Raw genomic sequence first — 13090 nt, 5'->3', positions numbered from 1 at the left:
CTTTTTCTTTCACAGTATATTGTATTGTCTATCTTCTGTCTAACGACAGAAAAAAAGTCAGTCTGGTTTGAAATAGAGATAAAAAAAAATCATATTTATATATATATTTTTTTTTTTATTCATATTAAGCTGTGGTTGAAGTATGAAGTTGAAATATTTTTAAGGATGGCCTTGTAGTTCTTTTGTTTCTCTTTTCTTCAGTGATTCTGCTAGTTATCATCAGGTTTCTTCAATAATCAAACAATCATCAGTCAATTCATCTCTTAATTATCTCATTAACTCTAACACTGCTTCTGTGTTTCTTTGAACACTCTGCTGGAGTTTCCCTTATGGACACTGAGCGATGGTAATTCAACACCGGGGAATTTACTATGTGAAGTGACGTGAAGGATAAACCAGATCTGATTCACTGGTCATTACATCAGCATACAGACACAAAGCAAAAAACACTGTTTAGACTTACACAGAATAGCAGAGATGAGAGGATGAGTTTTTATAAAACCTGAAATATGAAGAAAAAGTCAATAAAAACAACTGAAATTGTATGTATTGAGTCTGAGAAAACTACATTCATCATCCGTCCCAGCTAACAGTGAACGTTCCCAGAACATTGGCTAACGTTCTCTGAAAGTTCTCTCAAAGTTATGAAAAAACTTGCAGTAACGTTATGTCATTGATAAACATTCTAAAAACGTTAGCAATAAAACATTATTCTTAAGGTTGTTAGTGGAAAAAAAAAACGTTATTACATAAAAAAATATATTATTCATTACAAATTAGTCATAAAGCATTTTGTTATGCAAATTAACTTCAGAAACAATATTTGTATATCCAGTGACACAATAATGACACAATACACTGACAAACTATTTCGTTAAAATATTTTTTATGGTCAGAAAAAAACAATGAGAGGCAACCTTTAAACACAAGAAGAATACTCACCTTTATGAAAGGAAGCCATTGTCAGTTTATTTCTGTTTATCCACAAACCAGTTCAGAGGACGAGTTTCCTTTACAGTTAGAGAATAAACAAATTAGCCATTGCATTGACACATGACTTATAAAAAGGCTCTTTGTTTCAAACACACATGTAAAACATTCCACAGCATTTGATTTTGAATTAGAGTTCAAATTGAGACTTTTAAAACTGTTATTGTCAAGCATAATGCAATAAAGGATGAAACAACTCGACCAATTCCTAGGAGATATAAGCTATACGCCTGACCCCGTCCCTAAACCCGTCACTGGGGTTTAGATAAATCGGTCGTGAGATAGCGTTGCATGGAATAATGCTCTGTTGTTTTCCTAGAAATTAAGAATCACAAATAATCTTAGAATCACAAGCTGTTTCCCAAAAACATCAGACCTGAAAACTGTTGAATATCTACAAGTGCTCTGGAGTTATTTAACTATAATTACTCAAATTACTATAATTGCCCAAATTACTCAACTATAACTACACACAAATCAATTATAACTACACAACTGTAACACACACATATCAATACATGTTTTTGACATAAAGAGAGTGATGAGGATCATTATGAGCAGAAAAAAGATCTTACCTATTTATAATCTGATATACAGTGATCATCACACAACACGACTGACTGAAGAAAAAGTTTGTTTGTGTTGAGATGATATAGAGAAGTTATCTGTCCATCATTATAATGAGGAAATATGAAACCAAGTCCACTGTTTTCCTTCCTCAAATTCAAATACAACTTTCCACACAATACACTGTCAGAAATAGGGGTACATTAGGAGTCCATTTCTGTCCCCCAAAGTAAATCTACACTAACGTACCCCATATGTAAGCAATAAGGTACGAGAGGCTGTGCAGTATCGTGAATAAGTAACGGCTGAAGGGCGTTCACCTGTTACCCCTTCAGCTGTTACTTATTCACGATACAGCACTTGTCTCGAGTACCTTATTGCTTTTATAAAATGGTTCACAAAACTAAAGTCATAATAGCAAAATAAAAGCAAACAGGAAAAAACAATGAAAATTACAGGACAATTCAGCTGCATAATTTATTCATGCTGCAATGCATGATGTGAGCCATTGATGCGTTCTGATTGGTGGCTCCCATCATGCACTACAACATGAAGCATTTGTTTGATTGTCACCATTGTTGAGATTCATATGTAGATTCTTGATATCTGTGTGTGATTTTAAAACCTAAAGATTATTAAAGCATTGCTGAAATTAACTACTGTAGTGAAAAATGTATAAAGCATTTGTATAATCAGTTTATAATGCTGGGTGACATCAGTGAATCAGATCACTACTAATTTCATCAACGAAACATAACCAGGGCTGCATTTCCCAAAAGCATATTAAGCCTAACTTGATCATAGATCTACTGCAACAAATGGTCTGTACGATCAAATTAGGCTTACGATACTTTCGGGAAACACCAACTGCACCAGACCTCAACACTCCGCCCACTCGTTCCATGTCTCCTGAGTATTAATCACCTTCACCTGTCATCACCACCTGTCTTCAATCATCACTCTCATCATCAGCACCATAAAGACACCCCAGTTCCCTCAGTTCACTGTCTGAAAAGAAAGCAGGCAGTAGTTAGGCAAGGCAAGGCAAGGCAAGGCAAGTTTATTTATATAGCACATTTCATACACAATGGCAATTCAAAGTGCTTTACATAGAAGAAATTAAAATAATAAAAAGAAATAAGAATAATTAAAACAGTTTAGAAAAATTAAAAATAAAAAAACAGTACAAACAGTCGGACGAACAGTGGCACAGTGCTCATTCAGTAAATGCATAGTTAAACAGATGTGTTTTGAGTCTGGATTTGAATGTGACCACTGTAGGAGCACATCTGATCTCTTCTGGAAGCTGGTTCCAGCTGTGGCTGGCATAATAGCTAAAAGCAGACTCACCATGTTTAGAGTGAACCCTTGGTATTTCAAGCTGATATGATCCTAATGATCTGAGTGATCTGTTGGGTTTATATTCAGTGAGCATATCTGCAATGTATTGAGGTCCTAGGCCATTGAATGATTTATATACCAGTAATAATACTTTAAAATCAATCCTAAGTTTAACTGGGAGCCAGTGTAAAGACCTGAGGACTGGTGTGATATGTTCATATTTTCTGGTTCTGCTCAGAATCCTAGCGGCAGCGTTCTGTATGAGCTGCAACTGTCTTATGGTCTTTTTGGGAAGGCCAGTGAGGAGTCCATTACAATAATCCACCCTGCTGGAGATGAAAGCATGCACAAGTTTCTCTAAGTCTTGTCTGGAAACAAAGCATCTAATTCTTGCAATATTTTTCAGATGATAGTATGCTGATTTAGTTATTGCTTTGACATGACTACTGAAACTAAGCTCTGACTCTAGTGTCACTCCAAGATTCCTGACTTGATTTTTGGTTGTTTGACCCCTAGAGTGAAGGTATGCGTTCACCTTGAGAACTTCATCTTTGTTTCCAAACGCAATGACTTCAGTTTTGTCTTTGTTTAACTGAAGAAAGAAAAACAATTAAGGCACAAAAGTGCAACTTTTGGAGGAAATTCTGTAATAGTATAGGAAGGGATGTGAAGTTATCTGATATATGGGGAATGATAAGGAGGATGGGAGGAGGTAGAAGGAATTATGAATTACCTGTATTAAAAAGTGGTGATAAAGTGGCAGTTACTAATTTAGAAAAGGCTCAAGTTTTAGCTCAAACATTTAGGAAAGTGCATAGTTCTGAGAACCTCACTAAGGAAGCACAAGTGAACAGAATGAAAGTGTTAGAACGTTTCCCAGCTGTTTTAGAAAAGAAAGGACATTCAGGAAATCCATTAGACTTACCTTTAAATATGTTTGAGTTGAAAAAAGCAGTCCTTAATGCAAAATAAACTACTCCAGGAAAATACATGGTATGTTACAAAATGGTAGCAAATATGACAGATGAGACACTAGAAATAGTACAACATTTTTTTTAATAAAATTTGGGAAATTGGTCAGCTTCCATCAGTGTGGAAACATGTAATTATAGTAACTATTTTAAAGCCAAGGAAAAACCCATCTGACTCTTCTAGTTATAGACCAATTGCTTTAACATCGCAGTTGTGTAAAATAATGGAAAGAATAATTACAGCTAGAATGACCCATTATCTAGAAAGCAATGACCTTTTTTCCCCATATCAGAGTGGGTTTCGTAAGGGCCGAAGTACAATGGATTCATTATTATGTTTAGAATCAGATATTAGGAAAGCACAGACTAATAGGGAGGTGGTAATAGCAGTATGTTTTTGATGTTGAGAAAGCATATGATATGCTTTGGAAAGAAGGGTTATTAATTAAATTACAACGATTAGGAATTGGTGGTAAAGTATACAATTGGATTTTGGATTTTTTGTTTAATAGGAATACAGGTAAGAGTAGGTGCATAATTCTCTGAGGTGTACAGTTGAGAATGGAACTCCACAAGGTAGTGTATGTAGCCCGTTATTATTCAATATTATGATTAATGATATATTCTGAAATATTGACCAGAAAATTGGGAAATCCCTGTATGCTGATGATGGAGCATTATGGTTTAGAGGCTGTAATGAATCTTATGTTAAATCAAAAATGCAAGATGCAATTAATGATTTGGAAAAATGGACAAATAAATGGGGATTTAGATTATCAGTGTCTAAAACACAAGTCATATGTTTTTCAAAAAACCATAAGATCACACCTGTATCCTTAAAATTGTACAGTCAGCCTCTTGAGCAAATGAAGATTATTAGGTTTCTTGGGATGTGGTTTGATGAAAAATTGACATGGAAGATTCATTTGGAAAAAATGGTTAATAAATGTAAAAAGATTGTTAATATCCTACGCTGTCTATCAGGACAAGCATGGGGAGCAAGCAGGGCATCTCTACAAAATATATATTGGGCACTAATGAGGTCTGTCTTTGATTATGGGTGTATAGCATCTATGTCATCAGCAGAGTCTAATATCAAAGCATTGGATGTCATGCAAGCTCAGGCTCTAAGGATATGTAGTGGATATTTTAAAACATCCCCAGTGTCTTCTATGCAAGTGGAAATGGGTGAGATGCCTTTGAGGATCAGAAGGGTACAACTGATGTTAGCATTCTGGGTTAATGTGAAGGGACAAGTTGATAGCCACCCAGCTAAAGCTATCTTAAAAGACTGCTGGGATCATAGTAAGTCCAATTACAGAAGTTTTGGGTGGATTGGCGATGTGAAAGCTGAGAATATAGGATTACATAAATTACAGTACTGTTCAACGGTTTCAGTCCCTCCTATTCCTCCATGGTTCTCTTACGAGAGGTCTCTCGTACTGCGTAAGATATCTTACGCTAGGGGAAAATCCTTTTTCCGCGAGATATTGAAGCCAAAAATGATCCTTAATTTTGTAATAATGCAAAAAATAGGCTCGCGCGCCTATTGGCTGCTCTGCTGCAACTGCAGCAGCCTATCGAGCGAGGCCTGGCGTGACGCCAGACCCAATCAGGGCACTTCGCGCCCGCTGCGTCACGTCCCGCCGAAATGGGGGTGGTCTAGGCCTATAAATACCGCTCGCAGGCAGCTATTTTTCATCCTTCAAGCGAAGCACACGCATCGCTGGAGCTGGAGAAGAAGCCGCGCCGTCTGAAAGAGAGCACCTTCAGCGGGACGAGTCACTGAAGTCGCTGGCCGCGCCGCCTTCCTTGCCTTCCTGCTGTGCTATCCGGCGTTATATCCTTTCTCTGCTACTGTGTTTATGTATGTGTGTGTGCTCGCCGCCGCGACACACACTCTCATTGCACTAAAAGAGCTGGCCGTCTTTTTGAAGACGCCCCTTTTCCTGATCACGCAGCTCTCGCGCTCGCTGACGGCGACTGCCCTCACTGCGAGCTAGTTACTGCCTATGGTGACTCTGAGGACTCACCTGGCATCCTTCTCCGAGACTGCTCCTCCGCCCCCCCACCCCCCCCCCCTGTGAAAAGGGGGACCGGCGAAAGGAGAAAGGAGTGTTTTTAGTCCCTCCAAGGATGGACTGACCTTCAATTTCATATACATTTCCCAGTTCCCTGATCATGCGACTGGAAATATCAATATTGCAGCAAACAAGCTTGTTTTAATACAAGCGCGCCTGCAAGCAAACGCCGAAGAAAACATGTTGACGCTCTTATATGCTCGTGCATCCAAAAGCCTTTGTGTTCCCCCCTGTGGCTCAGTGGCGGAATCATAGGTTTTCCTCACGAGAGACCGGTGTTCGAATCCCGGTCTAGCGGCAGATAAATTATGCCGCCAATGCTTCGCTCTGTCAGTTCCCTGAAAAGCGACTGCAGATGTGCATTTTGCAGCCAACGAGCGCGTTGTACAACCCGCTCGCCTGCACCCAAACACCGTTTCTATGGTTTCCGTGCGTCACTGGCGAAAGGAGAAAAGAGAGTGTTTCTGGTCCCGCCGCGGACGGACCAACCTCCTCTTTCTCGTACATTTCTCATTCCCCTCTGAAGTTCGGGCGACTGGAAATGTCAGTATTGCAGTGAGCAAGCCTGTTGTAATACACGCATGCCTGCAAACAAACGCCAGCACGTTGACGCTCTCTGATAATACTCGCGCTAACTGAGTTACAATGTGTCTCCCCCTGTGGCCCAGTGGCAGACTCTCAGGTTTTTGCGCGCGAGAGACCCGCGTTCGATCCCGGGTCTACCGGCAGATAAAATTATGCCGTCAATGCTCGCTCTGTCAGTTCCCTGAAAAGGCGACTGCAGATGTGTATTTTGCAGCCAACGAGCGCGTTGTACAACCCGCTCGCCTGCACCCAAACACCGTTTCTATGGTGTTCCGTGCGTCACTGGCGTAAGGAAAAAAGGGAGTTTTCTGGTCCCGCTGCGGACGGACCGACCTCCGTTTCCTATACATTTCCCATTCCCCTCTGAAATTCAGGCGACTGGAAATGTCAATATTGCAGTGAACGAGCCTGTTGTAATGCACGCAGGCCTGCAATAAACGCCAGCATGTTGACGCTCTCTGTTTCTATGGCAACTTCTCGCTCGTTCAGTTCCAGTAAATGTGACTGTTCCAGTGTATTCTGCAGTAAACAAGTCGGCGACGCAGCACGCTTGCCTGCACACAAACGCCGCTTTTACGGCTACCCAGATAAATCCCATAAGTGTGAATTTTCTGGTGTCCCGGCCATGGCCGATGGTGTTTTATGTGTAGAAAGAATGCCCACTGCCCAGTGTCCATCTCTACACACAAGCACAGCCCGTCACACAGGGCTCGCGCACATGAATCGACTCAGATCGATTGCGCTTCAAACATGGTGAATGTGCCCACTACCCAGTGCCCACTAACACCACGTTATGCATGTCTCACGGTTTCTGTAAAAACGAAACCAACGTGCATTCGCTTCACTCAAGCGAACGATGCTTTCGGTGTGATAAATGTGCCCGCTGTCCCGCGCCCACATCCACACATAGACATGACAGTTCCTACGGGAACCGCCCAGCCCTCCCCCTCGCGGTTGACCACCGCAGAGGAGTCGAGCGCGGGCAATCTGCCCACTGTTATCAGCGCGCCCCCTGCCTCAAATGTCACGAGCGCGACGCTTGTGTTACAGCACGCCGAAGCTTCTCCATCGCTGAGCGAGCGGAGCGCGCTTCGTATTCAACCCCTAGCTATTCATGCAGATGCATGGGCAAAGCTGCCCGGGGTTTCGAAGTGGGTGCTGGACATTATAAAAAGAGGCTATTCACTACAGTTTCGCCGACGCCCTCGCCGCTATGCGGCGCGCGTCGAGACCACGGTAAAAGCAGAAGTAGCACATTTACTTCGAGCCGAAGTGGCGAAACTATTGAACTAAGGGGCCATTGAGCCTCTCTCTCAAGTTCAGAGCGAAGGAGGGCTATACAGCAGATACTTCCTGGTACCGAAAAAAGACGGGGGTCTCAGACCCATACTAGATCTGAGGCAACTGAACAGAGTGCTTGTGAAGCGACAGTTCAGGATGCTCACGACCAGACAAATCCTCGTGCAGATTCGCCAAGGAGATTGGTTTGTGTCAATAGATCTGAAAGACGCGTATTTTCAAATACAGATAGCGTCACGTCACAGGCGATATTTGAGATTCGCCTTCGAGGGCCAGGCATATCAGTACACAGTCCTCCCGTTCGGTTTGTCCCTGGCACCCCGTACGTTTACAAAGTGCATGGATGCGGCACTCGCACCCCTCAGAATGAGAGGCATGCGAGTACTGAACTATTTGGACGATTGGCTGATTCTAGCGCAATCTCGCTCAGTGCTCATAGAACACACGACCGTTTTACTCGATCACCTCGAGAATTTGGGTCTCAGTGTCATTTGGGCGAAGAGCTCTCTGTCACCCAGTCAGAAGATATCTTTCCTGGGCACAGAATTGGACTCGCTGTCCATGATGGCGCGACTATCACCACAGCGCGCGGTAGACATTAAACGCACAGCGAACTCGTTCCGCTGCGGCGCGTCTGTCCCGCTCAAGAAGTTTCAGAAGATGCTGGGTCTCATGGCCTCAGCATCATCAGTGCTCCAGCTGGGCCTGCTCCGCATGCGCCCGCTGCAGTTTTGGCTGAAAGCGCGAGTCCCACGCCGAGCGTGGGCATCCGGTTTGCTTCGCCTCAGGGTCAATCAGAAGTGCGTCACAGCTCTGAAACCTTGGAGAGCGAACGACTGGTACCAATCAGGTGTAAGCCTGGGGACTTCCTCGAGGGTGAAAGTGGTGTCCACGGACGCGTCCACCTCGGGATGGGGAGCGCTGCTCGAGGGCAGACCGTTCTTCGGCCAGTGGTCGGAACGGAAGAAGCTCCTGCAAATAAACTGCCACGAAATGCTGGCAGTAAACAACGCGCTGACGCGTTTTTGTCCCCAAATAAAAGGACGCCACGTCCTGGTCCGTTCGGACAACATGTCTGTGGTGTCCTACATAAATCGCCAGGGCGGCCTCAGGTCCAGGAACCTGTACAGGCTAGCAGAACGCCTCCTGGTATGGGCTCAGCGCAACCTGCGCTCGCTCAGAGCAGCGCACGTGCCAGGACTCCTGAATATAGGACCAGACAGACTGTCCAGGAACAATGTTCCGGCAGGCGAATGGTCTCTACACCCACAGACAGTCTAACTGCTGTGGAAGAAATTCGGCAGAGTGGAAGTAGACCTGTTCGCGTCTCAAGAAAACGCTCACTGTCCGGAATTTTTCTCCAAGAGCAGGGACGCGCTGGCCCATGTGTGGCCCCGCCGCCCGCTCTGTGCTTTTCCCCCCGTCTCTCTCCTGCCTCAGGTGATAGAGCGGATCAGGGAAGAAGGATGCTCAGTATTGCTGGTTGCACCGTTCTGGGAAAACCAACCTTGGTTCCCAGTCGTGATACAGTTAGCAAGTACTGCCCCGTGGCCAGTACCAGTGAGGAGAGACCTCCTCTCACAGGCCCACGGCTCGATCTGGCATCCTCACCCGGAATTGTGGTCCCTTCATGTCTGGGCCATCAACGGGTACATGTTGGACTCCCTAAAGGAGTATTAAACACGATCACGCAGGCTAGAGCTCCGTCTACGAGACGGCTCTACTCCTCGAAATGGTCAGTGTTTTCGGGCTGGTGCACAGCCCGTGGCGTGTCACCCACAGACTGTGGAGTGACGGAGGTGTTTTTCCTTCCTACAAGAGCTGTTGGACAAGGGCAGGGCCCCCTCCACACTCAAAGTTTATGTGGCGGCTATAGCAGCGTTCTCAGGAACAACGCTTGGTCAGTCAATAGGAAGGAACGATTTAGTCATCCGCTTCCTTAGAGAGACTGAATCCTCCCAGACCTCCCGCAGTCCCCGTATGGGACCTTTCTACGGTTCTGGAAGCCATGAAAGGTGCACCATTCGAGCCTTTACAGTCAATTGATTTGAAACATCTGTCTTTCAAGACTGTGTTTCTGCTGGCTCTCGCTTCAGTGAAGCGCATAGGGGACTTACACGCGCTCTCTGTGAGCGCGACGTGCACGGAGTTTGGGCCTAATGACTCAAAAGTTATACTCAAACCTAAGCATGGTTATGTTCCAAAATCCCTCAACACACCGTTTAGGGCGCAGGTTATCTCCCTGTCAGCCCTACCGGTCCCTGATGAGGAAAGAGACGCGGGCCTCCTTTGCCCAGTCAGGGCATTACGAGCTTATGTGTCTCGCTCGTCTGTTTTCAGACAGACGGAGCAGCTCTTTGTTTCGTTTAGCGGGCGTTCTAAGGGACTAGCCGCGTCGACACAGAACCTATCCAGATGGATAGTTGAGGCTATAGCGCTGGCATACGCCTCCAAGGGCATGCAGTGCCCGTTGGGTGTCAGAGCGCACTCCACGAGAGGCGTGGCCTCTTCGTGGGCCTGGTCGAGTGGGATTGCCTTGCAAGATATTTGTACGGCGGCAGGCTGGGCCTCCCCGTCTACATTTATAAGGTTCTACAACCTAGAGGTTCCCGCCCTGCAGGCCAGGCTGCTGTCGGTCTAAGTTAACCAGTATTATCTGACCTGATGCTATCAGCTCAGAATGCTGCATCTACAGAGCACAGCTCGATGATCGACAGTGAAAAGCAGCAGCACGAGATGTGCCTGGGCAAACTGTGTAAGACCCACATTTCCCCATCAGTTCAGGCCGTACCCCGCCCTGTCTATATGATGAAATTCGCGTCTAAGCGACGCTGCCATATGTGGAAGAGTGCGGCTCCGCCCCTCCCTCTTCCCGGACTCCCTGTGAGTTCCCTGGGTGATTGTGCACTATATGTACCCCGGGCTTTCGCCCTTGGGTCTTTGGTGTCAGATCTCAGCATGCACGGCGTTTTGCATTGGGTCCCCTAGCGTAAGATATCTTACGCAGTACGAGAGACCTCTCCTAAGAGAACGTACTCGGTTACTAACGTAACCTCGGTTCTCTCTAGAAGAGGGAACGAGTACTGCGTATCTTGCCGTGCATGCACACGCTCTGTTTGCTTCGATGATGAAAAACCAGATAATAGCTGCCTGCGAGCGGTATTTATAGGCCTAGACCACGGCCATTTCGGCGGGACGTGACGCAGCGGGCGCGAAGTGCCCTGATTGGGTCTGGCGTCACGCCAGGCCTCGCTCGATAGGCTGCTGCAGTTGCCGCAAAGCAGCCAATAGGCGCGCGAGCTGCCTCGCCTATGTCTGCATGCTGCCGCAACGCGTTTTGCATTATTACAAAATTAAGGATAATTTTTGGCTTCAATATCTCGCGGAAAAAGGATTTTCCCCTAGCGTAAGATATCTTACGCAGTACTCGTTCCCTCTTCTAGAGAGAACCGAGGTTACGTTAGTAACCGAGTACGTTTTTCCCTATACCAGATGTAGATTTAGGCATTCATAAGGAAATCAAAAATAAATCAAAGGAAGTAGCAGTGGATATTGTTAAATATTATCTGGATATGCATTTTTCTGACCATACATTCATATTTACAGATGGTTCCAAGGATCCAAAGACAGGACACGCTGGGTCAGCAGTATATATTCCAAAGAATGGGGTAATATGTCAGGAAAGAATAACATATAATTTATCAGTATACACAACAGAGCTGGTTGCAATTTTGTTGGCCTTGGAATGGGTAGAGGGAAATAACTCAGTGATTATATCTGATAGTTATTCAGCTTTAGAAAGCATGAAATCTGGGAAATATATAAGAAATAATATAATTCATACAATTTGTATGGTTTTGTATAAGTTAAATGCAAAGGATGCGGGTTTCTTTGGGTACCTGCACATGTTGGAGTGAAAGGGAATGAGGAGGTTGATAAACTTGCAAAACAAACACTGAAACACAATAGATTATTACAAGTTCCATATAGCAAATCTGAAGCTAAAATGTTCATTAAAGCATATGCAAGACCAAAATGGCAGGAGTATTGGGTAGATCATGATAAAGGGAGACATTTATATAATATACAACCAGAAGTGGATATAGGAAGGACAGAGTGTAGGAGTAGAAGAAAGTATAATTACACGGTTAAGAATAGGACACACATGGCTCAATTCTTCATTGAAGATATAGGGAAACATCCAACAGGGAAATGTCAACACTGTAGTCATTTAGAAACTGTAGAGCATATTTTATTTCATTGCACAAAGTACAGCCAAGAAAGAAACCAGCTTTTTCAGTCTCTCAGAATGGTCAATCAGAATAATTTTACAATGCAAGGTTTAGTAGGGAAAACATCCAGTAACATTTATCACTTTGTTATTAAGTTTCTGAGAGACACAGACTTAGCCAAAATACTTTTTTTTTCTTTTTTTTTTTTTTTTCTTTTTAGTTAAGTTCCAATATCTCCTGATTCACACTCCAGCCCAGTGGGTGGCGGTAATGCACCATTAAGTTGGTTTGCCAACCGCCATAAAAACAAAAGAAGAAGTAGTAGTAGTTCACTGTCTGGTCTCGTCGCTATTACCTCGACAACCTGACTCTCCCTTGAAAACTCTCCAGCCTGTAATTCTGACTTACCTGCATTTCGTGTTTACTTACCTGGCGTCCATGAGACATCCTTCAGCCACTCTGATCCTCCAGTCTTCAACCTGTTGTCCGTCATCTTCCCATCACGACATCACCAAACCTGCAACAGATAAGAGACTCAGTATATTTCATCATATACATCTGTTATCTAAATCATTCTTCAATTCATCCACTCACCTGCCATGTCTGTTCCTACACAGCAAAAACTCCAGTGTTAAATTAACACTCCTGGGAGTATATATGAGACCACACTTGTAGAGTGTAAAGTGTTAAAATATGAGTGTTAAATTAACACTCAAGAGTGTTAAAGTTAATGAGATAATTAAGTGATTAATTGAGTGATGATTGATCATTACTGAAGACACCTGATGTTAACAAGCAGAATCACTGATGGAGAAAATCACAAATTGTAAGCCACCGTTATGGGTGTTTGCTTTAGTTGGGTTCTTGACCCTTACATGTTTACTTTAAATTTTGCTTGTCTGCTGTTATTGATTTATAACAGTCAGATGAACAAAGAAAAAATGTGATCTGATGGTGTTGGTTATGTTTTGACATAATCATGTTGTGATCTGAAAAACTAAACTTATTGAGATAGTTTGGACTT

General features: G+C 43.9%; 3 protein-coding genes and 1 long non-coding RNA gene across 5 annotated transcripts in view; 2 read left to right on the top strand and 2 right to left on the bottom strand.

Moving 5' to 3' along the window:
- Positions 1-2591, bottom strand: part of LOC309493630 (uncharacterized protein) — a 456302-nt gene extending 453711 nt beyond the window's left edge. The window contains exons 1-3 of the mRNA XM_082162775.1: positions 2488-2591; positions 943-1010; positions 464-502 (exon numbers count right to left, since the gene is read on the bottom strand). Coding sequence (XP_082018901.1) covers positions 464-502; positions 943-961 — 58 coding nt within the window. The 5' untranslated portion in view covers positions 962-1010; positions 2488-2591. The remainder of the gene's footprint in view (positions 1-463; positions 503-942; positions 1011-2487) is intronic.
- LOC309493794 (uncharacterized protein) overlaps positions 1-13090 on the top strand; it is a 67234-nt gene that overhangs the window by 20563 nt on the left and 33581 nt on the right. The gene's annotated exons all lie outside the window — the stretch shown is intronic.
- The window catches only part of LOC309494003, a 195783-nt gene that overhangs the window by 169557 nt on the left and 13136 nt on the right, over positions 1-13090 (top strand). The window lies entirely within an intron of this gene.
- Positions 1-13090, bottom strand: part of LOC309493674 (adhesion G protein-coupled receptor E3-like) — a 100600-nt gene that overhangs the window by 77330 nt on the left and 10180 nt on the right. The window contains exon 4 of one of the 2 annotated variants that reach the window (XR_014204029.1): positions 5957-12583. The exons of the other annotated variant lie outside the window; for it this stretch is intronic. The gene's annotated coding sequence lies outside the window, so the exon portion shown is untranslated. Of the gene's footprint in view, positions 1-5956; positions 12584-13090 lie in introns of those variants that run through there. 2 annotated transcript variants of the gene reach the window in all.

The sequence above is a fragment of the Leuciscus leuciscus genome (genome assembly GCF_965113295.1).
Source record: "Leuciscus leuciscus genome assembly, chromosome: 3".
NCBI lineage: Eukaryota > Metazoa > Chordata > Actinopteri > Cypriniformes > Leuciscidae > Leuciscus > Leuciscus leuciscus.
This window is presented reverse-complemented; position numbering and strand designations above follow the sequence as displayed.